This window comes from Mustela erminea, chromosome 7, assembly GCF_009829155.1.
Source record: "Mustela erminea isolate mMusErm1 chromosome 7, mMusErm1.Pri, whole genome shotgun sequence".
Taxonomy (NCBI): Eukaryota; Metazoa; Chordata; class Mammalia; order Carnivora; family Mustelidae; genus Mustela; species Mustela erminea.
Genome location: NC_045620.1, coordinates 107,176,032 through 107,203,427, shown reverse-complemented (window position 1 = coordinate 107,203,427; position 27,396 = coordinate 107,176,032). Strand labels below are relative to the sequence as shown.

At 38.8% G+C, this 27,396-nt stretch overlaps 1 protein-coding gene across 6 annotated transcripts in view; it reads left to right on the top strand.

Moving 5' to 3' along the window:
• MTA3 (metastasis associated 1 family member 3) overlaps positions 1-27,396 on the top strand; it is a 212,038-nt gene that overhangs the window by 49,481 nt on the left and 135,161 nt on the right. For all 6 annotated transcript variants that reach the window (XM_032352843.1, XM_032352842.1, XM_032352838.1 and 3 more), the window contains exon 3: positions 8,259-8,352. In XM_032352843.1, coding sequence (XP_032208734.1) covers positions 8,331-8,352 — 22 coding nt within the window. In that variant the 5' untranslated portion in view covers positions 8,259-8,330. The remainder of the gene's footprint in view (positions 1-8,258; positions 8,353-27,396) is intronic.

Below are 27,396 nucleotides of genomic sequence, written 5' to 3'. Positions count from 1 at the left end.
CTGCAGATTTCCTCTGATTGCTGAGAGCTTCTCAAGGCAGGGCACTCCTGTAACTCAATCCCTTTTTTACATTTAAAGTCATAATTGTTTTTCTCCCTTTTTGGTGGACTATTGTTTTTCTCTTCTAGCTTTAGAAGGAGAAAGCTAGGAAATAAAGTATTAAAAGGAATTTATAAAATTTTGGATTAGACTGACTAATAAGAATACAGTTTTGGTATAATGTAAAGTAGCTTCCTACTTTAGGCCTTAAGTAAATAAAACTTTTATATTAAGGTTTGTTTTTGATTGCTTGTGTCTAGGACATCAGAAGCATTGTGACTTTGCAATAGGTTAGCTTTTATAATGGGGGCATATGAAAAGTCATAAACAGTATGAACCATGGATTACTAATGGTGCTCTGGTTTCCTCCCTACCAGCTTTGAAGGTTATTTTTATAGCTTAAGAGAATTCCTAGTGTTAAAATGTTGGGGACTGTCTAGCTATACATTTCCCCCAAAGTACCATGTAGAGATTGGGCCAATTCTGAGTCCTAGGAAGCAAAGTCTGATTTAGGGCATTTCTGGTTTATGAATGCTGAGTTTTGTTTGTTTTTTTAAGATTTTATTTATTTATTTGACGAAAAAGAGAGAGAGAGAGAGAGAGAGAGAGTGTGTGTGTGTGTGTGTGTGTGTGTATGTATAAGCAGAGGGAGTGGCAGGGAGAGGGAGAAGGAGGCTCCCCACTGAGCAGGGAGCCTGATGTGGGGCTCTGTCCCAGGACCCTGGGATCATGACCTGAGCCAAAGCCAGATGCTTTGCTGGCAGAGCCACCCAGGCACGCGATGAACCCTGAGATCTTGATTTGCTTCTGGAGAGATCCCCATGGACCTTGCATTTATAAAAATTCTGTTGTATTAGAGACCACCACCAGCAAATGAAGAGAATGACTTTAGGATTAGATCAGTCTGTGGGTGGGAAATGTTGGAGCATTATTCTGATCTTCTCTTTTATGTTATTGATGTATAAGAGTATAGCAACTTGAAACTGTTTATCAGTTTATTTAGAGAATTAATTAGGATACAAAGAAAAATGTTGGCCTTTGAGATATTTTCTCTGCCTGCTCCCTGTCCCTCTGACCTCCATTCTTACTGCTCTCTGCCTTGCTCATTTAGCTCTAAGCACAGTAGACTCTTGGCTGTTTTCACATGCATATACCTTAGGGCCACCAAGTTGTTTCTAATCCCCTGTGTCTTGCTCTGCCTTACTCTTTTCTCCATATCATTTATCACCTTCCAGTATACTTCGTTATTGTGTTTGTTTTCATTGCCCATTTTCTCAGACTAGAATGTAAGCTCTGTGTGAGGTGATCTTTTCTGTTCACTAATGCATCCCAAGTGCCTTAGAATAAGTGACTGGCACATAGTTAAGGCATTCAGTAAATATTTGTTGAATTAATGAATTTCTCAAATGTCTGACGTTAATGCTTGCATGTAGCTTTACCATTTACAAAGTATTTTGATTCATTCATTTTACAGATATTTCTGAGGACCTGCTACCTGCCAGGCATTTTTAGATATGTGCTTTTAGGAATTCAAGGGTGAACAAAAATAGGTCTGGTAGTGGAGACAAGCATCAGCCAAATAATCCCACAAGTAGAAGGAAAATTGCAGCTGTGCTAAATTTGCAAACATCAGATCATGGTGTTCTGGAAGCATATGATCTGGGGATTCATATTTTTACTTTTTTTTTTTTTTTTTTTTTGCCTCAGAATAACCTTAAACCTTTAGGATAGATGCATCCTGGAGTTGTTGTGAAGGACACAGTGGTTAAGTGACTGGGTTGCACACCTGGCTTGAACCTGGCTCATTTCACACTCCTTTATCATTATATTACTCTTCACTCCAGAAGTATCCCTCACTCTCCATCCTCACCTTCTCACTGGCTGTCTGCTTTCAGCAGAGAGCCCTTAATATATTAATGGTTTTATGCAGGCTGGGGAGGACTGAACTATGAGAGAGTAGACTGTACTTTCAGATGGTAGCAGTTTGAATGAATGGATTATTGGTAAATAAGTCAGATTGGCTAAATACTAAGTATTTACTTAGGGCCATTTATTTTTTTTTTTTTTAAAGATTTTATTTATTTATTTGACAGAGAGAGATCACAAGTAGACAGAGAGGCAGGCAGAGAGAGAGAGAGGGAAGCAGGCTCCCTGCTGAGCAGAGAGCCCGATGTGGGACTCGATCCCAGGACCCTGAGATCATGACCTGAGCCGAAGGCAGCGGCTTAACCCACTGAGCCACCCAGGCGCCCCTACTTAGGGCCATTTAAAAAAAATATTCATTTATTTGGAAGCAAGAGACTAAGCAAGAAAGAGAACATGAGCTGGGGGAGGGGCAGAGGGAGACGCTGACTCCCTGCTGAGCAGGGAGCTTGATGTGGGGCTCCATCCTGGGACTCCAGCATCATGACCTGAGCCAAAGGCAGACACTTAACCGACTGAGCCACCCAGGCATCCCATACATAGGGACTTTCTTTTTTTAAAAAATGTTTTACTTATTAATTTGTCAGGTAGAGAGAGAAAGAGATAGTACAAGCAAGGGGAGCAGCAGGCAGAGGCAAAGGGAGAAGCAGGCTCCAGACTAAGCAAAGAGCCCAATGCAGGACTCGATCCTAGGACCCGAAGGCAGATACTCACCTGACCGAGCCACCCAGGCGTCCAATAGGGCCTTTATTTCTGAAATAATGTGGAAAGGATATTTTATTTTAAATAATTCACTAAACAAATATTTATTGAGTACCTGTTATGTACCAGGCACTAGACTAGGCTCAGATATATGACAGTGAACAATACAGACATGTTTTCTGCCCACACAGAGTCTCCATTCTCATGGGGGGGTGGGTACATGAAAAGGCAAATTAACAGGCATAAAGAAAATAGCAAAAATGATGTTAACTTTTTTTTTTTTTTTTTTAAGATTTATGTATTTACTTGAGAGAGAAAATATGAGTAGGGGGAGAGGCAAAGGGAGAGGTAGAGAGAACCTCAAGCAGATGCTGTGCTGAGGAGGGAACTTGACTTGGTGCTTGATCTCATGACCTGAACCAAAACAAAGAGTCAGAAGCTTAATAGACTGATGTTAACTTAACATCCTGATGTTAACTTTTAAGAAGGACATAAACAAGAGCCTTGACTTAGGGAATAGCAGAGGTCCCTTCTTTTGGATAGAAAAGGAAAGGATCTCAAGGACATTGAAGTTGAGGCCTAAAGAATAAGAAAGAGGTAGCCATGGGAGAGAGGCCACATTAGTCTTCCAGATAAAGGCCCTGAGAGGATCAGAGGTTAAGTTGGCAAAGTGGGGAAAGTTAACACGATGGGAAATCCAAATAATGAATTTAAGAACACTTGATATATTCTAATCAAGCCAGGATAGGAAAAGACATTAACCTAGAGGCTCCTGGCTGGGTCATTTGGTAGAGCATGTGACTCTTGATCTTGGAGTCATGAGTTTGAGCCCTGTATTGGGTGTAGAGATTACTTAAATCAAAAAAATTAAAAAAAAAAAAAAAAGGACATTAACCTATTTTATTAAATATCTATTTTTAGAAATCTCTACACCCAAAGTGGGGCTTCAACTCAGGACCCTGAGATCAAAAACCAAATGTTCTGCTGACTGAGCCAGCCAGGAGCCAGGTGGCCCCTGTTAATTATCTTCTGGATAGAATGTGTTTTTGTAACAAAATTCCTAGGATAAGCTGTCAGTCACCATTGTTATAGACAATTCACTTTTTTTTTTTTTTTTAAAGATTTTGTTTATTCATTTGACAGAGCATAAGCAGGGGGAGCAGCAAGCAGAGGGAGAGGTAGAAGCAGGTTCCCCACTGAGCAGGGAGCCTAACGACTTGGAGATCAGGGCTCAATGGCTCCATCCCAGGAGCCTGGGATCATGACCTGAGCTAAAGGCAGATGCTCAACCAACTGGGCCACCAAGGTGAACCCAAAATTCCCTTTTACAGAATGGATTCTGGTTGTTGTTGTTGTTTAAGATTTTATTTATGTATTTGACAGACAGAGATCACAAGTAGGCAGAGAGGCAGGCAAAGAGAGAAAGGTAAGCACGCTCCCTGCTGAGCAGAGAGCCCGATGCGGGGCTCGATCCCAGGACCCTGAGATCATGACCTGAGCCGAAGGCAGAGGCTTAACCCTCTGAGCCACCCAGGTGCCCCTGGATTCTGTAGCAAAAAATCCTATTTGCAATGTTACTTGTTCAGTTTGAAAGCTGGACTACAATATTTCATTTTTTAAAATTACAGTAATAACTTTTTTAAAAAGATACTATTTTTAAGTAATCTCTACACCCAACACGGGCCTCAGATGCACAACCTCGAGATCAAGAGTTGCATACTTCACCAACTGAGTCAGCCAGATGTCCCCAGTAATAGATTTTTTGTCTCAGTTTTTCTCCCTAAAAGTTTTGGAAACTTTTAGGTGCAAAAGTAAATATCAGTTGATGAGCACAGTTCAACATTGATTATCTTGTATTTCCTTTTTTCCTCTCTCCTAATTTGTACTCAGATATTATGAAGGTGATCTTTTGGAGGGCGAATATAAGATTAAAATTATGAAAACAACTTTTGGTTAATTTTATTTAGTTACTGTTTAGGTTGGGTGTTCTTGTAAAGATTGTGTCTGCATGCATGTGAGAGAAAGCTTTGGGCTCATAGTAACAGTATAGTTTCAGGAAGTTTTAGAAGTTAAACTCGTGAAAAAATTAGCATGTTACTTACTATTTTTGATGCGTATTTTGTAAAACTTGTGTGTGCCTTCATAGTCTGTACATTTTATTGGCCATGTGACTTGTTCTGAGATTCATTTTACCGTTTCGTGCCTTCTGTCATTTTGGTTGGGAGAGGGGAGTCACTAATTTCTTTGAGTGTTTGATGATACCCTCTACCTCCATCTGCATTTGCATATATAGGAATTTGCACATAGATTCAGGAGATTCCCTCATGAAACCCAAGGTAAGACACCTCCTACCACTTGGGATCTCTTGGGGATAAGGACAGAAATCGGAAAGGAAAGTCATTTTTCCCTTGTTCTTTACTTTAGGCAAACCACGCACTTTCCGAAATGTAAAGTGTATGTGTAGTGGGTTTTTTTTGTTTTGTTTTTGTTTTAATAGTGTTTCCTAAGTTGGGATAGAAACTGACATGAGTGAAAGGTTGACTAAAATGATTTTAGGGGCGCCTGGGTGGCGCAGTGGGTTAAAGTCTCTGCCTTTGGCTCAGGTCATGATCCCAGGGTCCTGAGATTGAGCTCCGCATCTGGCTCTCTGCTCAGCAGGGAGACTGCTTCCTCCTCTCTTTCTGCCTGCCTCTCTGCCTACTTGTGCTCTCTCTCTGTCCAATAAATAAATAAAATCTTAAAAAAAAAAAAAATGATTTTAATACTTTTTTTTTTTTTTTTTTTTTTGTCAGAGAGAGCGAGCGAGAGCGAGCACAGGCAGACAGAGTGGAAGGCAGAGTCAGAGGGAGAAGCAGGCTCCCCGCGGAGCAAGGAGCCCGATGCGGGACTCGATCCCAGGACGCTGGGATCATGACCTGAGCCGAAGGCAGCTGCTTAACCAACTGAGCCACCCAGGCGTCCCAAAAAATAAATGATTTTAGAGCTTAAGAAAAGCCCCTTATCGATAGAGGATATTTTAGTAAATGTGCTTGACAGAAAAGGGATTTAAGAGGCTGCAACCTAAATGGAGAAAAGAACACGGCAAAAAAATTGCTGTTGTTGTGGCTTCATCTTTTTTATTTTTTTTAAGGATTTATTTATTTGAGAGAGAGAGAGAGCTCCCATGCCCCATGAATGGTGGGGAGGGGCAAAGGGAGAGGAAAAGAGAATCTCCAGCAGATCCCCTGCTGAATGTGGAGCTGGACACGAGGGCTCCATCTCCAACCAACCGCTTAACCGACTGCCCCACTCAGGCACCCCTGCCTTTTAAAAAAATTTTTAACCTTTTTTTAAATTTTAAGATTTTATTTATTTATTTGACAGAAATCACAAGTAGGCAGAGAGGCAGGCAGAGAGAGAGGGGTACCAGGCTCCCTACTGAGCAGAGAGCCTGATGTGGGGCTCGATCCCAGGACCCTGGGACCATGACCTGATTCGAAGGCAGAGGCTTTAACCCACTGAGCCACCCAGGCACCCTTCAGGCACCCCTTTTAAGGTTTTTTTTTTTTTTTTTTTTTTTTTTTTTTTTAAAGATTTTATTTATTTATTTGACAGACAGATCACAAGTAGGCAGAGAGGCAGGCAGAGAGAGAGAGAGGAGGAAGCAGGCTCCCTGCTGAGCAGAGAGCCCGATGCGGGGCTCGATCCCAGGACCCTGAGACCATGACCTGAGCCGAAAGCAGAGGCTTTAACCCACTGAGCCACCCAGGCGCCCCTACCCCTTTTAAGGTTTTAAGTAATCTCTCCATCCAGTGTGGGGCTTAAACTCACAACTCTGAGATCAAGAGTCGCATGCTCTACCAACTGAGCCAGCCAGGAGCTCCTAACCTAGGTCTTTAGAGCGGTACATGGCTAACTATTTGTGCTGAAAGATTTTTAAGAAGGTTCACTATCTCAAACTGCTTTTATAAAGTAAAATAAAAAAAAAAATAGAAAAATGAAGTTCACAAGTCTTCTTTTTCTTTCTTAAAGATTTTATCCATTTATTTGACAGAGAGAACACAAGTAGGCAGAGGCTTAACCCAGTGAGCCACCCAGGCACCCAACAAGTCTTCATTTTTCATTATTAGGTTCAGTAGGTTAAATTTTACCAAATGCTCTAACACACATTCTCAGTCTCTGTTCTCATTTCATTATGCAGCAGGAGTTGTAGACTGGGCCTTGGACCACAGTTTGAGTAGCTTAACTTTTGAGGCATGCTTGAAAGGATGTGTGTGTGTGTGTATTTGTAGAGGGAAAGAGGAATACTGTAGTTATAAAATACCTAATAGCTAAGCGTGTGCATCGTTTAGAAGAGAATGTTTATTTTGAACTATGCCCCTCTACCTCAAGCAGGTTTAAATAAGAATTTAATTAGTTTCGTAGAGTATTCCTAGTGGAGGAACTCACTAGAGAGGTAGGAAAAAATATGCCTTTAAATGCTTGCTTTGTGTTTTGAACATGCTTTTGTCTTAAAACAGAACTGATAAAGAGCTTGTAATCATAGTCATTTGATAGATTTTATTTACAAGAAATACTGGCCTGTTCATTTATTAGATTGCTGGATCATTACTTCTGGAGGATGTATTTGATCACAATATTGTGAAATATAGAAGCACTTTGGTTAGGATTTAATATGATTTCAATTCAAAGGGACAGTATTTCTCCATGACTATTTCTCATTCTAAAATACTGCTACTGAACTTCATAAAATCGACACATTTACTGCAGCATATGTATATTCTTATTTCTTTATGTCTGAATATATCCGTAAGTCCAGAGAAATTCTGAAAATTTGTTCTCAAATTTTTTGGAAAACTGGAATTTGACTGTAATCTGTGTGTTTCTACAAGGAACTTCGTAATGAATGATTGACCTTGAAAGTTCTCAGAATTTATAAGGAATAGGAGAGTAGGAGCCTGGGCCCCAGCTGCAGAAAATTACAACCTAACTGAATATTGGTTCTATTCTAGATGGTAGTCGAAAATAAATAAGAGCTTCAGTGTTCATAACTCAAAGTTTTTAATACTTTCACTGTGAAGATAAAGAAACTGAGAATATTAACTATTACGGATTCATAGAGGTACCTGGGCTGGAGAATGCTTTTCTGAGTCGTCTGTTCCATTCTGGGTGATGGCTCCCCGCGTTCACAGAGCTTCCCCATCATGTTTAGGAGGGCTGCGTGATTTTACTCTTAGCCTATGTTTCTGGGAGTGGGTTTGGAGGAAATATGTTTAACTGTCTTGAATAAGTTACATTGTGGCTTTTAAAATTTGGGGTACTAGTTTCTCAAGGCTAATCAGATTTCATTCTCTGGTTCATTAAAGCGATCTGATCACTTTAGTTTAATTAATGCCAGTAAGTTATTGTATGTTTGACATTTCGGTTTCACTTGGAACCTTTGCAAATGCTGCTTATCCTCATTTAAATTTTTTAGCTCTCTGATTATCCCGCAGTTGGGGTTGGCACACTATAAATGAGAGTGTTCTTATAATTGTGTTGTATTTAGTTTTGTTTTAGAAACTGCTTGAGTCTACTATTCAGTACACATAACTTTTATTTTTCTTATTTCTTAGACTGCAACTGGCAACGTGGAAGCAAAAGTAGTGTGCTTTTATAGACGACGAGATATTTCGAACACGCTTATAATGCTTGCAGACAAGCATGCTAGTAAGTTAATTGTCTTTTTAATTTTTTTTGGAAAATTAAAAAATGTTTTAAGGTTTTTGTTTTCTATGATAGGAAAAAAAATACTTCTTGTATCACATGTAGCCTTTTGCTTTCCCATTTGTCTTCCTCTTAGTTTAGATGGGAGTAATTTTTTGGGTGGTGCTCAGTTTTTAGTATGTATTTTCTTAAGTTGCATCACATGTATATTAGTCAATACATTGAAATAGAACTCTTTGCAAGTAGGCTTCCCAGACAATCAGGGTAGTGTTTTGCCATCTGCAATTTTCAGTGGTGGTTTTGAAAAGATTTAAATATGAGGACATTTGTACTTTATTGGTATTTTGGAGGACATTTTTCCCCTTCTAAAGCAACTGGTTAATAGTTACATTTTAAAAAGTTCTAATTATTTATTTTATGTATATAGAATTAGGTATGTATGAGAAAAAGGTTTGCCAGAAAAAGAAGTGCAAAGTGATATTTAGATATGGTGAATTCCTGTAGATAGCAACTCTGAGCCCTTGTTTGTACATTAACCTTTATTTTATGTTTTCCCCCCATTCAATAGCTTTGACATATTTTAGCTCCTTTTGTCATTTTTTAATTTTAAAATTTGTTTTTCATTTTACTTATCTCTTAAAAGATTTTATTTTTAAGAAATCTCTGCACCCGGGGCACCTGGGTGGTTCAGTGGGTTAAGCCTCTGCTCATGTCATGATCTCAGGGTCCTGGGATCAAGCCCTATGTTGGGCTCTCTGCTCGGTGGGAAGCCTGCTCCCCCCCCACCCCCGCCTGCTTCTCTGCCTACTTGTGATCTCTGTCTGTCAAATAAATAAATAAAATCTTAAAAAGAAAAAACTCTCTGTACCCAACATGGGGCTTGAACTCACAACCCCGAGATCAAGAGTCACATACTCTGCTGACTGAGCCAGCAGGTGCTCTACCTCTTTGAGTTTTAAAATGACAAACTGAATCATAAAGAAAAAAAAAAGTGATTTAAATTTTAAGAAAGAAGAAATATGTGGAATATGAGTACTTTATTTTGAAGCCATTTTCATGCTACAAAATATATGAGACTAGGACCATATGTATGTGTCTTTTTCAGTTTGACACTGATTTGTAATGCTCTGGTCTTGTAGATCTGAAGCTTTTGAAGGTTTTGGTAAGGGAGGCTATCATGTGCAAGGTTTGTTCTGTGTCTGCTTGATAATCACTTCTCCACTGGATCACTGGTTTGATCAGGCAGATTGGTTGTTTCATATGTTAAATTCCTACTATATTTCCTGCTGTAGTTCATAGTGTTTTCTTTTTTTTAAAGATTTTATTTTTATATTTATTTGAGAGAGAGAGAAAGTGTGGGGGCGGGGCAGAGGGAGGGAGAGAGAATTCCAAGCTGACTCCTAGCTGAGTGTGGAGCTCAGTTCCAGAACCCTAAGACCATGACCTCAGCTGAAATCAGGAGTCAGACACTTAACCACTAAGCCACACAGGCGCCCATGTAATTCCTAGTGTTTCAAAATTTCTTTCTATTTTTTTTCTTTAGAAAGAATGATATGAGTTCCATAATATTTATAATTTATATATTGACAGATTTAGGGCATTTATATCTGTCTATCCTGTGTGAGACCAAAATACTCCTTTTTCAAATGATATACTAATCAGTTATTTTGACTATAGCTAAAGTTTATGAATTCAGTGTGTTGTAATAGTGGCTTTGCAAAATTATTTGGATTTTATTTACCATTTACAACATAAGCTTAAGAAAAATAAAATGTCTCATTAATATACTTCTGGATTTAATTTAGCTTTTAATGTAGCTTCTAAAGTTGCTGCAGCAAAGGTAGGGTAGTATAAAGATTGTTAGGGAGTCTGCTGACTGTTCATGGAAGCTTGTAGATGTAGAAAACCAGAATTGTTTAGGCTCTTGGTATTGACTCTTAGAAACTGAATTTAAGAGATTTAAGAGTCAATCAAATAGTATAATGGCAAGCATGTAGTTTAGAGAAAGTCCTGGGTTCAGATTCTGCTTTGCTAGTTTGCTGCTTTGTCTTGGGAAAATTCTTAATTTCTTATTTCCATTCTTCTCATGTGTAAAATGAGATTGAAAAAAAATCACCTCATTTGTGTTATATATATATTTTACCAAAATTAAAAAAAATTGTGCCAGCATTGATGTGAGGATTAAATGATCTAAGGACATAAATAGGTGCTTACTAAACATCAGTTGGTTTTCTACCTCCTCAGCAATTTGTAGATCTCTTCTTTGGGTGGATTACCTCTGTCTGCATTTGTCAGTTTCTTCCATCATTTACTGAGTTTACTCTCAAAGGTGGTGTCGGAAGTATCTTACTGTATTTCTGTTTGGTATTGACCAGAATTTCAGGTGGGGAGAATAAAACTGCCTGGATAGTTCTTACTATATAAGAAGGTTTTAAAGGAGGATTATTGGAGAGAGAGTCGTACATTGGAAAGATTTCAAAGCTGAACTCCTGGGTGTGGTTGCCACTTAATTTTCCCGAGCCTCAGTTTCTCTGTTTAAAAACCTTTCCATTGTGGACTTCTTTAAGCCTTTTTATTACAGAAAATTCCAAACATTCAGAAGTACAGAGAATAGTATAATCCCCCTGAAGTTTCCATTACTTTTCTTTAATAGTTATCAACAAATGACCAATTAACTCATCTGTACCCCTTGACACCCCCTATTTTGAAGCTCACCAGCGATGTCTTAACCATTTCATCTGTTAATATTGTAGTATGTATTTCTAAAAGATACGGCATCATTCAGAGTGCCAAGAATATACAGGAACCTCCCGCATACTCTTTATCCAGATTCAGCAATTAACATTTTGTCCTATTGACTTTATCATTCTTTTTATATGTATAAATTGAGTTCTTTGAGAGTTAGTTGGAGACTTCAGTTAGCTTTTCCAAATGCAAGGAAATTGTTTTACATAATCACAGTAGAGTAAACAAGTCAGGAAACCTAATATTCACACAAAACCATTTTTCAGGGGCACCTCAGTGGCTCAGTCCTTAAGTGTCTGCCTTCAGCTCCGGTCATGATCCCAGGGTTCTGGGATCGAGCCCTGCATCTGGGCTCCCTGCTTGACAGGAAGCCTGCTTATTTCTCTCCCGCTTCTCCTGCTTGTGTTCCCTCTCTCACTGTCTCTCTCTCTCTCTCTCTCTCTCTGTCAAATAAATAAATAAATAAAATATTTTAAAACAAGAAACAGGAATGTCGGGGTGGCTGAGAGGGTTAAAGCCTCTGCCTTCTGCTCAGGTCATGATCTCGGGATCCTGCGATCGAGCCCCGCATAGGGCTGTCTGCTCAGTGGGGCTTCCCCCTCTCTCTCTGCCTGCCTCTCTGCCTACTTGTGATCTCTGTCTGTCAAATAAATAAATAAAATCTTAAAAAAAAGCCCCTCCATTATTCATAGTCCTTAATCAGATTTCATGTACCAGTGGTGTTCTTTATAGCTGTATTTTTTCTTAGTTTACAGTATATACAGTATATATTTTTTCTTAGTTTACAGTAAAATCCAGACTCATTGTACTTTATTGTCACTTCTTGTTATGGAACCAGTTTGTGTCTTTGTGTTTTCTGACCTTAATAGTTTTGAAGAAAACAAGCCAGTTATTTTGTGTAGAATAATGCTCAATTTGTGTTCATCTCATGTTTCCTCATGATTAGATTCAGGTTATGTTATGTTCTTTCTTGCAGGCTATTTTTTTTTTTTTTTTAGGGATGCCACGGAAGTCATGTTGTGTCCCTCTCAGTGTATTGTATTAAGAAGCACATAATTGGTTTGTCTTAATACTGGTTATGTTAGGTTTGATGACTTGGTCAAGGTGGTGTCCCTTTGTATTTAGTAAGTTTTTTTGGGGGGGATACTTGGCAACTATGTGGTCAATCTTTAACTTACTCTGTTTTCTTTGATTATTTAGGATTCTGTAAACAGTATTATCAAGTATCTACTTAGTTTTCATGTTTTTTCTTTTATAATTTTTTCTTTTTTATAGTTGTTTAAATCAAGATCCAAATAAGATTAATAGGTTCTGATTGATTGATAGTACTCTTCAGTGTTTTTTCCCTTGTCCGTTCATTTTTTTAATTGATACATCATTCACATAGCATGAAATTCATTCTTTTGAAGTGCACAATTGAGTGGATTTTAGTATACCTACAAACCTCTGTAAGTATTACCACTATCTAATTTCAAAATGTTTTCTCCACTGCAAAAGGAAACCAGTTACTTCTCATTCCCCCTTCCTCTCAGCCTCTGGAAGCCACCAGTACACTTTCTGTCCCTATAGATTGTCTCTTCTGGACATTTCATATCAAGGAATCATATAATATGTGCATGTGGGTTTTTGTTGTTGTTGTTTTTTTAAGTAAGTTCTGTGCCCTTCCTGGGGCTTGAACTCAGGAGATCCAGAGTCGCATGCTCTGCCAGCGGAACCAGCCAGGTACCCCTAATTAAAACAATTTGTGTCTGTATTTTAAAAATTTAGCATAATGTTTTCAAGTTTTTTCCATGTTATTGCCTGAATTCCTTCATTAGTTTTTATAGCTGAATGATATTCCATTGGATGGATAAACATTTTGTTTATTCTTCAATTGATGGACAATTTGGGTTGTTGCACTTTCTAGTTATCTTGAATAACAAACTATTGTGAACATTCATGTACAGATTTTTGTGTGGATATTGATTTATATTCCTTGTCTCTGTCCCTCAATATTTGAAGATTCTGTAGTTTCCTTTGGTCTGGAGTTGTTCTTTCATCTCTGTTGTATTCTTTACCATGTTTTTTCTGTAGATGGATAGTTAGGTTCAGATTCTAGATGATCTAAAGTCATAGGGTTTTTTGGGGGGAGAGGTGAGATAGTGGGTTCAAGATTACTTCTTGAGGTAGTGCTGTGAACTTCTTTTATGAGATCCATAATGTATTGTTGCCTGTTTCTCTCTTTTTTTCCCTTAACATTGTACTTCAAAATAATTTTTAGATTTACAGAAAAATTGCTAACAACATTACCGAGAAATCTCATATGCTCTTCATCCAAAATATTCACATTTTACTCCGTTTGCTCCATTATATTTACTCTATTTGCTCTAGTAAGTATTTATTCTGTTTTGAGCCATTTCAAAGTAAGTTCAAGACTTATTTCCCATAATTCCTGATATATACACAGATACTTCCGTGTATATCTTTTTTTTTAAAAAAGGAGAGTTTGTTATCTAACCAAGGATGATGGTATACCAATCTAGATTTATTCAGATTTTGCAAAATTTCCTACTAATGTCTTTAATAGCAAAGAGTAAAAACAGAATTTTCATCTTAAAGATTTTATTTTTTAGTAATCTCTGCACCCAATGTGGGGATTGAACTTAGAACCCTGAGATCAAGAGTCACATGCTCTACTGACTCAGTCAGCCAGGTGTTCATAAAAACATAATTTTTAAATTATCTTTTTGTAATGTTATCATTGTTGATTGATGATTGCCTTGATTATTTTGTTAAAGTTGTGAAAATTGTGCTTTTAGTTCTATCATCCCCTCATTTACTGGGTAGACTATTTCTGTGAAGTGAATATTCCCTACATCTATCAGGTTGATCTTCAGGTTAATGTATCAGGTTAATCTTCAGGTTCAGGCAGGTTAAATTTAAAGGCTTGGATGTGCTTTTTCCTTTTATTTAGTTATTACCAGTTTTAAAAATAACGAGATGGTTCCTGGCATGCTCCAGAGGTCACCAGTTTCATCATGAGCTCAAGGATTTGGACATATATCAATTATTATCCTTTTAAAAAAGATTTTATTTATTTATTAGAGAGAGAGAGAGAGAAAGAGAAAGTGCATGTGTGAGAGAGACCACAGGCAGGGTGAGAGGCAGAAGGAGAGGGAGAAGCAGATTCCCCACTGATCAGGGAGCCCCTCCCCAGGATCATGACCTGAGCTGAAGGTGGAGGCTTAACAGACTGAGCCACCTAGGCGCCCTTCAGTTATTATCTTTACTGATCCTCAAAGGTAGTACTCCTTTGGGCAGAGGGCTCATTTAGGTTGGTTCTTTTTTTTTTTTTTTTTTTAAATTTTATTTTATTTTATTTATTTATTTGACAGAGAGAGAGAGATCACAAGTAGGCAGAGAGGCAGGCAGAGAGGGGAAAGCAGGCTCCCTGCTGAGCAGAGAGCCAGACGCGGGGCTTGATCCCAGGACCCTAAGATCATGACCCGAGCCAAAGGCAGAGGCTCAACCCACTGAGCCACCCAGGCGCCCCTAGGTTGGTTCTTGAGTCATTTTGAAATGATCTTAGTAGTCTTTATTATCTTTTTTTTTTTTTTTTTTAAGATTTTATGTATTTATTTGACAGAGACAGAGATCACAAGTAAAGAGGCAGGCAGAGAGAGAGAGGGAGAAGCAGGCTCCCTGCTGAGCAGAGAGCCCGATGTGGGACTCGATCCCAGGACCCTGAGATCATGACCTGAGCTGAAGGCATAACCCACTGAACCACCCAGGTGCCCCTAGTCTTTATTATCTTACTTGCTTTTCTGATATGACAAGGTGTTCCAGGTTCATCTTTTACACTTCTTGCCTCACACTTCATCTCTGTGGAGTCCTGGCTCCTTTTACTGGGAAATGGTCTTGGAGACCACAGTCTGACCACAGGGGGAGAGACTTTATTTTGAGATGAGGAGTGCAATGCCTAGATTGCTATGTATTTTTAACAGATTGGATATTTCATGGTGTTATTATGTATATATACATATATGTGTATATATAAAAAATATATTATTAATCATATTATTATATATTATATATGTATATATTTGAGAGAGAGAGAGTGAGCGAGCAGAGTGGGGGTGGGCTGGGTGTAGGAGGGGTAGAGGGAGAAAATAGACTCCCCGAAGAGCAGGACCCTGGGCTCATGACCTGAGCAGAAGGCGGATACTTAACTGACTGAGCCACCCAGGCACCTCTTCTGTTGTCTTTCTAAGAATTAAAAGAAATCTGACTTTAAGGTAATTTCATGAAAAGCCAGAGTATATACTTTGTTTTTAAAAGCAATGTCGAGGGGCACATGGGTGGTTCAGTGGGTTAAAGCCTCTGCCTTCTGCTCCAGTCATGATCCCAGGGTCCTGGGATCAAGTCCCGAATTGGACTCTCTGCTCAGCTGGGAGCCTGCTTCCTTCTCTCTCTGCCTGCCTCTCTGCCTACCTGTGATCTGTCTGTCAAATAAATAAATAAAATCTTTAAAAAAAAGCCATATCAATTCTCTTAATCTATTAGAAATGGAATATTGGGGATGCCTGGGTGGCTCAGTAGTTAGGCGTCTGCCTTCGGCTCAGGTAGTTATCCCAGGGTCTGGAATCAAATGGGCATGGTTCTCAGGAGTGATAGGGTTTTCAGAAGTGAATTTCATCAGTACTTTTTATGGTCTTCTTCTTATGTTTTCGATGTTTTCTGACATGTTGTATACTTTTATATTGTGATTCCTAAAATGTAAAGCTTTATTTTTATTTATTTATTTTAAAAAAGTTTTTTGCAGAAGATTTATTGATTTAGTTGAGAGAGAGAGAGCATACACAGAGGGGGAGAGTGTGAGGGAGAACCAGACAGACTCCCTGCTGAGCAGGAAGCCCGATGCAGGTCTTGATCCCAGGTCCCTGGGATTGTGACCTGAGCCGAAGGCAGACACTAACTGACTGAGCCACTCAGGTGCTCCAAGATCTTGTTTTTGAGGGGCACTTGGGTGGCTCAGTCAGTTAAGTATCCAACTCTTGATTTCAGCTCAGGTCATGATCTCAGGGTCATGTGATCAAAAGCCTATGTGGGGCTCCATACTGAGTGTGGAGACTGTTTAAGATTCTGTCCCCCTCCCCCTTCCCTACTAGCACTGTCTCTCAAAAAAAAAAAAAAAAAAAAAAAAAAAAGTATCTTTAAGTAGTCTTTATACCCGGTGTGGGGCTCAAGCTTACAACCCTGAGATCAAGAGTTGCATCGTTTCTGGACTGAGCCAGCCAGATGCCCTCCCTTCTTTTTTTTCTCTTTTAAGATTTTATATTTTTAAGTAAAAATTGTAAAGCTTTAGAAAATTAAATTTTGAGTCACCTGCTGCTGTATTTAACCTGTCAGGCAAAAAGTAAAGTGTTTACTATACTTAACAGCTCTCTTCTTTCATTAGAATTTTCTTCCTAACTTCGTACCTGTTGTGTCACTTACTGGGGGATGAAGTTGAGATGTAGGGAAAATGAGATGAATGAGGATAGTCATTTTCTGATGAATGTTCATTCTTTTTGCCTGTGTGTTTCCACTACAACACGCACACACTTGGGGCTTTGTGAAGAAGAAAAGGAAGGAAGAGGGCACCTAGGTGGCTCAGTTTTTAGGCGTCAGCTCAGGTCATGATTCCAGGGTCTCAAGATCGAGCCTTGCATTGGGTTCCCTGCTTTTCCCTCTCCTGCTCCCGCTGCTTGTATTCCCTCTCTTGCTGTATCTCTGTCAAATAAATAATATCTTTAAAAAAAATAAGGAAAAAGAAAAAGAAAGGGAAGGAAAATGGGGAGATCTATTTATTCCTTCTAAGAATTATAAAATGAGAATTAGCTCTTGGAGAGAACTGGGGAGAGACTGATCCTGCCTACCTTAAGTCCTATTCATATTGTTTACCAAGTTATTGATGGTTCTGGCATTTTTGTATTATTATTTTGACTAGAATCAGAAAGTAGTGTTGACATTCTTAGTTAACTAATTATTTTTTTAGTAATGTCTACACCCAGTGTGGACCTTGAACTCCCCACCCTGACACCAAGAGTCGCATGCTCTTCCGGCAGAGCCAGCCAGGCGTCCTTGATCTTAAAATTTTAAATAAGACAGTTGAGGATGTGGTAAAAGGTGATGTGACCTCTATACCCAGTTTTTATCACATCCTGGTCTGAGTCATTGTGTTCTTATAAAATGTCTTGGTGTCAAAGGGCATTATTGGGAACTTTATTTTTTTAAGTTCAGGTAGTATATTTATAATTATTAAAAAGATATAGGATGTTTATTGTATTTTATAGGATTTTTGGATTTTATAAAATAATCGGTACCTTTATTTATTTATGTATTTTTTCATTTATTTAAAAGATTTTATTTATATGAGGGAGATAGAGAACGTGGGGTGGGGAGGAGCAGTGGAAAAGGAGGAGGGACAGAAGCAGGCTTCCTGCTTGATCCCAGGACCCTGAGATTATGACCTGAGCCGAAGGCAGAGACTTAAGCAATTGATCCACCCAGGTGCTCCTTTCATTTATTTATTTTTAAAGATTTATTTATTTAATTTGGAGAGAGAGTATGGCAGGGATGGGCAGAAGGACAGGGAGAGAGCATCTGGAGCAGATTCCCCTCTAAGCATGGAGCCCAAATTGGGGCTCGATCCCATGGCTCAAAGATCGCAACCTAAGCTGAAATCACTTGTTGGATAATCAACTGACTGAACCACCCAGGTGCCCCTTAGCACCTCTTTTTATAAGATTTGTAACCAGTAATCACAATTATTACTTTAAAGTACGGAAATTGATTTTTTTTTTTTTTTAAATACATCTGCTCTGCCCTCTCCAGCTTGCTTTCCTGGACTTAGCACACAGTTTGCATATTCTGAGTGCTCACGGTTATGTTCCTTAATGTTGGGGGCCGGGTCTTGATTATCTTCCGAGTCTTCATGTGTCTTGTTCATTATATTTGCGTATACAAATATTTGTAGCTTTAATTTAGCAGGGGAGCAAATCGGAAGAACAGCCAGGCTACCAGTTACTTTGTTTCAGGATCTTGGTTGGCTGAAAACAAGCCCTGGTGGTTTTAAAATACGGCCCCCAAATTCTTTGACATTCCTTCCCTTGCTAGATGGGGTCCATGTTTTTGGGACCAGTACAGTATAGTGGAAATAATGCAGTGTGACTCCCAAGACTAGGTCATGAAAGGCCATGCAGCTACTGCCTGCCTCTCTGGGAATGTTTGCTCTCAGGATGTTCCTACTGGGAACTCAGCCACTCTGCTACGAGAAGGCCAAGCCCCATGGAGAGGGCCTGGATAGGTGCCCTGGTTCACAGCCCTAGCTGAGGGCCTAGGTGCTGAAGGAACCACCAGCTGGTCCAGTCTCAGCCATTTGAGTTCCAGTTCAAGCCCTGGTCATTGTGAAACAAAGGCAAGATTGCTGTGCTGTGTCTGAATTCTTTACTCACTGAACCTGTGAAGAAAATATAATGGTTGTTGTTCGTGCCATTAAGTTTTGGAGTGATTCCTAACTCAGCAGTAGTTAACTGGAACAGGATCATAATAGATTTTCTGTTTTTGTGTAATTTTAATGACATTTTAAGATCAATATTAAAGCTCATCACTGTCTACTGAAAGTATTTAATGAAATCTTTGTTTTCTTTAAATAGACTTCATTTTCTTTTTTTTAAAGCTTTTTTTTTTCTCAAGATTTTATTTATTTATTTGGTGGAGAGCGTGAGAAAGAGAGAATACTAGAGAGGGGAGGGTCAAAGGGAGAAGCAGACTCCCTACCAAGCAGGGAGCCTGACGTGGGGTTCGATCCCAGGATTCTGTGATCACAGCCTGAGCTGAAGGCAGACGGTTAACCGACTGAGCCAGCCAGGCGCTCCTGAACCTTATTTTCTTTTGACAGATTGACTAAATGATCTTGCAGTGATGCCTTATGCTGAATATTTTCCTCATACTTAATTTTTGGCTACAGTAAGAACAAGTCAGGAAAAATGCCACTTTATTATTCTGAAGTGAAATTGATCGATAGTGTAACTTATGTAAAAAATAAAACTCAAGGGGCGCCTGGGTGACTCAGTGGGTTAAGGCCTCTGCTTTCGGCTCGGGTCATGATCCCAGGGTCCTGGGATCGAGCCCCACATCGGGCTCTCTGCTCAGCAGGGAGCCTGCTTCCCCCTCTCTCTCTGCCTGCTTGTGATCTCTGTCTGTCAAAAAAATAAATAAAATCTTAATAAATAAATAAATAAATAAAACTCAAGCTCAGTATTATGTTCTAATTGAAATAGAAAACAATTTATAATACAATGTATAATATAATATCATATGTACTGTATTTCAATATGTGTAAATATTGGGGCAGGACTATAGTGGAAGACATAATGAAGTTGTGAAATGTCTGTGTGGGGCTGTTGGTTAAGTGTCTGCCTGTGTCTGAGGTCATGATCTCAGGGTCCTTGGATGGAGCTCCACATCGGTTCCCTTCTCAGCAGGGAGACTTTTTCTCCCTCTGCCTCTCCCCACTTCGTGCTTGCTCACTCTCTTTCAAATAAATGAATAAATATAACCTTAAAAAAAAAAAAGAAATGTCTGTGTGTACACATGGAATTGCTGGCAGTGTAGCAGTTACAGATTTGACTGAAATGTTGCATTAGGAACGCTAATATTTGTTGAGACTTTTCAGAATGGTGCTCTTGGTAAGTTCTGAACAAAACAAAATAGTCTTTTCTCTTTTTATGTGACAGTTGCATTCCTGGAAAAAGTCATTTGTGTTAAAACCATATCCAAAGTATTTCTGTTCTCCTACATAAAATGGAACTAACTCTAGTTTCCAGTAACAGAGTCATGTTTTTCACCTATATAAATGTTCAGAGGGACATTGAAAATCACGAGAATCAAATTTCTCTTGTACCGGACTGTGTTTTGCTATATATTGTATATCTATATGTTGTCTAACATTCTTTTTTTTTTTTAAATTAGTTTCAGATGTACAACATTGTAATTTTACTATTCTTTTAATTTTTTAAAAATATTTTATTTAGGGGTGTCTGGGTGGCTCAGTGGGTTAAGCCTCTGCCTTCGGCTCAGGTCATGATCCTAGGGTCCTGGGATCTAGCCTGGGCTCTCTGCTCGGAGGGAAGCCTGTTTTCTCCTTTCTCTATGCCTGTTTCTCTGCCTACTTGTGATCTCTGTCTGTCAAATAAATAAAATCTTTAAAAAATATATTTTATTTATTTGAGAGAGAGAGCTGAGCACAATCAGGGGGAGCAGCAGAGGGAGAGGGAGAAACAGACTCCCTGCTAAGCAGGGAGCCCAGTGTGGGGCTTGATCCCAGAACTCCAGGATCATGAACCGAGCTGAAGGTAAACACTTAAGGACTGAGTCACCGAGGCACCTCAATGATTCAACTATTTTATACATTATGTAATATTACCATGATAAGTGTAGTTACCATCTCTCACCGTACAATGTTATTTCAGTATTATTGACTATGCTGTATTTTTCAGCCCTGTGACTTATTTATGTTAAAACTGAAAGTTTATACCTCTTAATCCCCTTCACCTGTTTTGCTCCATCATCCCATACTGGCAACCACCAGTTCTCTGTATTTATGAGTTTGATTTTTGTTTATTCATTCATTTTGTTTTTAGATTCAACATATTAGTGAAATCATATGGTATTTGTCTTTTCATTCGTCATTTCACTTAGCAAAATGCCCTCTAGTCCACGCATGTCATAAATGGCAAGATTTTATTCTTTATTATGGCTGTGTAATATTTCTGTGTGTGTGTGTGCGTGTGTGCACACGCTGCATCTTTATCCTTTCATCGATCAGTGGACACTTAGGCTGTTTCTATAATTTGGCTATTGTACATAATGCTGCAGTAAACATGGGAGTGCATATATCTCTTTAATTTAATGTTTTTCTTTTTTGGGGGTAGTGAATGATCAGTAGTGGAATTATTGGATCATACATATTTCTATTTTTAATTTTTTGAGTCACCTCCATACTGTTTTCCACAGTGGCTGCACCAATTTACATTCCCATAGTGGATCCCTTTTCTCATCCTTTCTTCCACATCCTTGCCAGCACTTGTTATTTCTTGTCTTTTTTTTTTTTTTAAGATTTTATTTATTTATTTAACACAGAGAGAGATAGTAAGAAAGGAAACACAAGCATCTGTTTAGTTGGAGAGCGAGAGGGAGAAGCAGTCTTCGCACTGAGCAGGGAACCAGAAGCGGGGCTCAATCCCAGGACCCTGGGATCATGACTCGAGCTAGAGGCAGACACTTAATGACTGAGCCACCCAGGCATACCATTTCTTGTTTTTTTTTCATACTAGCCATTCTGACAGGTGTGAGGTGATACCTCATTATAGTTTTGATTTGTCTTCCCCTGATGATGACTAATGTTGAGGATGTTTTCATGTGTCTGTTAGCCATCTCTATGTCTGGAAAAATGTTTATTCAAGTCCTCTGCCCATTTTTAAATGGATTATTTGTTTTTTTGGTGTTGAGTTTGGTGTTTAACATTCTTTTATATATGAAATACTAGTACTATTTCCATTGTGGTACCTCCTCCCTTCACCCTCATAGACCCACCATTTCCAAAGGACTCCTTAAGTTGTAGATTAGTATACATTGAAAAACCACTGCATTAAACTCAGTATCGCAGAACAACAGAAACTGTGTCTTTCTTGTTGACTTAATATATGTGCTAATGTTCACCATAATGCTGGGAACTTGGAGGTTACTGGTATGTACAAATAAAAAAAAATTCTTGGAGCCTTGCTGGCTTAGTGGGTAGTAGAGTATGTGATTCTTGATCTCAAAGTTGTGAGTTCAGGCCTCAAATTGGGCATAGAGCTTATTAAAAAAAATCTTTTTTAAAGATTTTATTTATTTGAGAGAAAAAGCCAGCATGAGTAGGGAGGGAGAAGGAGAGGGAGAAGGATAAACAGACTCCCGCACTCAGCCGGGAACCTGATGTGGGGCTTTGATGGCTTGATTCCAGACTGAGCTAAAGGCAAACGCTTAACTAACTTGAGTCACCCAGGTGCCCTAAAAAAAAAATTCTTAGTATTTCTCTAATTCCCCAAAATTAGAGGTTAAAGTTTCAAGTAATAAAAAAGTTAAAAATATTTATATTCAGTTAAGATTGATATTGTCTTGACCTGGAATTTAAAGGAGGAATTTTTGAATACCTAGTAAAATTAAAACTCAGGGGCGCCTGGGTGGCTCAGTGGGTTAAGCCGCTGCCTTCGGCTCAGGTCATGATCTCAGGGTCCTGGGATCGAGTCCCGCGTCGGGCTTTCTGCTCAGCAGGGAGCCTGCTTCCTCCCCTCTCTCTCTCTGCCTGCCTCTCTGCCTACTTGTGATCTCTCTCTGTAAAATAAATAAATAAAATCTTTAAAAAAAAAAAAAAATTGGGACGCCTGGGTGGCTCAGTTGGTTAAGCAGCTGCCTTCGGCTCAGGTCATGATCCCAGCGTCCTGGGATCGAGTCCCACATCCGGCTCCTTGCTCGGCAGGGAGCCTGCTTCTCCCTCTGACTCTGCCTGCCACTCTGTCTGCCTATGCTCGCTCTCGCTCGCTCTCTCTCTGACAAATAAATAAATAAAATCTTTAAAAAAAAAAAAAAAAATTAAAACTCAGTATTTCCATTACTGGGTACTAATCATAGACAAGTACTCAAGGAAATGGGCCTTTGTTTCTTTCTTTCTTTATTTTTATTGATTTATTTTTAAGATTTTATTTATTTATTTGACAGAGATCACTAGTTGAAGGCAGTGGCTGAGTTGAAGGCAACGGCTTAACCCGCTGAGCCACCCAGGTGCCCCTTTTTATTTATTTATAAAAATTTTTATTTACTTATTTGACAGAGAAAGATAGCACGGCAAGTGGAGTAGCAGGAAGAGGGGGAGGGAGAAGCAGGCTCCCCACTGAGCAAGGATCCAGATGTGGGCCTTAATCTCAGAACCTTGAGATCATGACCTGAGCCAGAGGCAGGTGCTTAATTAGCTGAGCCACCCAGGCGCCCTGGAAGCGTGACTTTGTAATAGCAAAAGTAGGAGGCTCTAAGTGTCCAGCAATAGAATACTGAACTAAACAAACCTTGTTTAGTGCACATATTCTGGAATGCCTTTCAGCCATTTAAGTGAAAATAGACTTACATAGGGCGCCTGGGTGGCTCAGTGGGTTAAGCCGCTGCCTTCGGCTCAGGTCATGATCTAAGGGTCCTCGGATCGAGTCCCACGTCGGGCTCTCTGCTCAGCAGGAGCCTGCTTTCCTTCCTCTCTCTCTGCCTGCCTCTCTGCCTACTTGTGATCTCTGTCTGTCAAATAAATAAAATCTTTAAAAAAAAATAGACTTACATATATCAACATAAACAGATGACATAATATGTTTGGATTAAATAATGAGATAAATATCTAAGTTATAGCCCCAGTTTTTGTTTGTTTGTTTTTTTGTTTGTTTGATTTAAGGTTTTATGTATTTATTTGAAGGAAGGAGCACAAGCTGGGTTCAGAGGGAGAGGCATACTCCATGCTGAGTGGGAAGCCCGACGTAGGGCTCCATCCCAGGACCCTGAGATCATGACCCAAGCTGGAGTTAGATGCTTAACCAGCTGAGCCACCTAGGTGCCCGGTTTTGAAACATTTATGAGAAGTAAACATTTAAGAACATTTATCTGTGAATTTTTGTGTACGTATATATTTATGCATATATATAATGATTCTACAAAATAAATCCAGTTATAAATAAATGAACAATCAGAGTAAGGAAGTATTTTGGGAAATTAAAAATGCTTGTTGAAATAAAAGAATGAAGAGAAGGACTGAATGATAAAGACACTGATGAGGGACGCCTGGGTGGCTCGGTTGGTTAAGCAGCTGCCTTCGGCTCAGGTCATGATCCCAGCGTCCTGGGATCGAGTCCCACATCGGGCTCCTTGCTCAGCAGGGAGCCTGCTTCTCCCTCTGCCTCTGCCTGTGCTCGCTCTCTCCCCCTCTCTCTCTGATAAATAAATAAAATCTTTTAAATAAAAAAAAAAAAGACACTGATGAATTTAAGTAGTAAAAATAAATGAAAGGAAAAAAATAAATGAAGGAAAATTATTAAAAAGAAGAACATTGGGGGATTTTTTTAAAAAATTTAAAAAGAACTAAAGAGATTAAACTTAAAAATTAAATTAAAAAGAATGAAAAAGAAAAAATTAAAAAATAAAAAAGAACATTTCCCCAGAATTAAAGGACAAGAATCTTTAGATTGAATGAAAGTGAGACAAAAATCTTCACACCAGAGAAAAAAGAGGATCCCGTCAAGTTTTTAGAAAGTTACCAATAAAAGAATGAAGATCATATTTCTTAGATAGTAGAAGAGCAAATTATTTTGCGTTGATAATTCAGTAACAATATGAGCAATCAAAAGGTATTTTCAACATACAAAGGTGTGATACAAGTAATTTGGAATTAGGAATGAAAGTTCATATTATCAGGGGCACCTGGGTGGCTCAGTGAAGTGTCTGACTCTTGGTTTTGGCTCATGTCATGATGTTATAGATCATGGGATCGAGCCCCGCGTAGGGCTCTGTGCTCAGCAGGTCATCTGCTTGAAAAAGTTCATATTATCAGAGCGTTAGAAATAGGGCAGGAAAGAGGAAAGTATAAGTCTCTTAAAAGTCATATTTGAGGGAAGGGGAAGAGTATAGGTATTGTTCAGTTATGTTTGATGGTTCACCGTATTAACTCTATCTCAGTTTAAGGGTAACCAATGGAAGGATACAGATAAATGACTTGATTTTACTTCACTTGTGTTACTGGATTAATAGATAAATTAAAAATGTTCCCAAATAGACCCCAACTCAAGAGAAGAGGGAAGAAGAACAATAAGGTAAATATAAGATGTCCAGAATGAGGCCACACATATCAAATGATAAGAAATGAGTGGGATACATTCTCCTTTTAAAAGACAGACTGTTATTCATAACATCCATCTATAAATAAGGCACAAAGAAAACCTTTAACAAGTACCAAAAGCAGGAATGCACAACTGTCATTGTGGACATTCTGCCTATAAGGCAACAGAATAACTAATTGACAATAAAAGGGTAACAAGCTATGTTAGTATCCAGTTTAGAAATTTAGAAAATGCTTATAAGCAACTATTGTGCTAAAAGAGAAATAAAGTCTTCGGTTGCGGGGTGCCTGGGTGGCTCAGTTGGTTAAGAGTCTGACTCTTGATTTTGGCTCATGATCTCAGGGTCTGCAATGAGTGGGAGTGTCTGCTTGAGATTATCTCTCTCCCTCTGCCCCCCACCCCCACCCCCACCGCTGCTTGCATACTCGTTCATACGCTCTCTAAAATAAATAAATCTTAAAATAAAATATAATCTTCAATTGCAAATGATACAAAAAATGAGTGATAGTGAAAATACATCTGAAAAACGTGTAGGAGGAGGCCATAATGACACCCAAAAGAAAATTTAAGAACTGGGCACCTGGGTGGCTGAGTCAATAAGCATCTGCCTTCAGCTCAGGTCTTGATCCCAGGGTCCTGGGATCGAGCCCCACATTGGACTCCCTGCTTGGCGGGAAGCCTGCTCACCCCCCCCCCCCCCGGCTTGTGTTCCCTCTCTTGTTGTGTCTCTCTCTGTCAAATAAATAAATAAAATCTTTATAAAAAGGATATTTATTTCTTTTACATTTAATCGTATTTTATTTTAAATCCTGGGTGTTTATCTTCTCCTTCCTTCCTTTCTTTGTGTTGGTTTTATCAGATTTTCTATTTTTCATCCTATTTCTAGTGTTAAAATAGTTACCTTCATATTTTTTATTTTAGTTAATTGTTAAAAATTTTTGGTTTTGAGAGGTAATTGTTTGAATATGGGTGAACATTTAAAAGGTACAACAGTATGCTCAGCCTCCCACATCAGGTCTGTAAAAATCCCCTTCTCCTCCACAGATAGCCATTGTTACTTGTTTCTGGTGTCTTTTCTAGAGAAAATCAATGTATGTAGATCAAATCATATATACGTGTATCCCTGTTCCCCAGCTCTTTTTTTTTTTTAAACAAAAATGATGGCATAGTATAGTGGTTTTTATATTTCTGCTCTCTAAATCCCCTTAAAAATTTAAAAAACATTTACTCTCATATACATTTAAAGTTGACATCTAACCATGATACACTGTTGTTAGGAATATAAATTGGTGTAGCCACTGTGGAAAACATTATGGAGGTTCCTCAAAAATTAAAAATAGAAATACCATTTTATCCAACATTTCTGCTTCTGCCTCTTTACCCAAAGAAAACAAAAACACTAATTGAAAAAGATATATGCACCCCTGTGTTTCTTGCCATATTATTTACAATAGCCAAGATATGAAAGCAACCCAATATCCATCAATAAATGAATGGATAAGGATACTTATACACAGGCACTGGAATGTTACGCAGCCATTAAAAAAGGATGAGTTCATGCCATTTGTGATGACGTGGGTGGAGCTAGAGAGTATTAATGTGAAGTGAAATGTCAGAAGACAAATACCATATGATTTCCCTCATGTAGAATCTAAAGAACAAATGAATAAACAGAAGCAGGATCGAACTGTAAATACAGAGAACAAACTGATAGGTGCTAGGACGGGGTTGAGTGGAGGGATGGGTAGAATGGGTGAAGGGGAGTGGGAGATTCCAGCTATGGAATGAATATGTCATGGGAATACAAGACAGCATAAGGAATATAGTCCATGATACTGTAATAGATTGTATGGGGATGGATGATAGCTACCCTGTATTGAGCACAACATAATATGTAAACTTGTGGACTCACTCTATGGTCAGCCTGAAAGTAATGTACCATTGTGTGTCAACTATACTCAAATAAAAAAGTTTAAAAAAAAGATAAAGTTGACATCTAAAGTTTTTCATCACAATTAAAATAGTTGTGGGGGCACCTGGCTGGCTGTCGATAGAGCATGCAAATCTTGATCTCTGGGTTTTGAGTTCAAGCCCTATGTTGGGTGTAGTGCTTACTTAACAAAAATTGAAATAGTTGCAAAGGTGTAATATCTGGTATGTTGTAAATAGTGACATTTAAAAATAAATCATCATATGATACTTGAAAGTATTCTGGTAGAAAAGAAATATCGTAACAATTTGCCCACCATCACAGGTTAAAAAAAGGAAGAACAAGTTCTACTTTACAGTTTGAAATTTTACGGGCTTGTTTCCATTTTGTTTTCTCCACAGAATTTCAGCCTAACGTGTTTTTGCCGGAAAGTTTTGT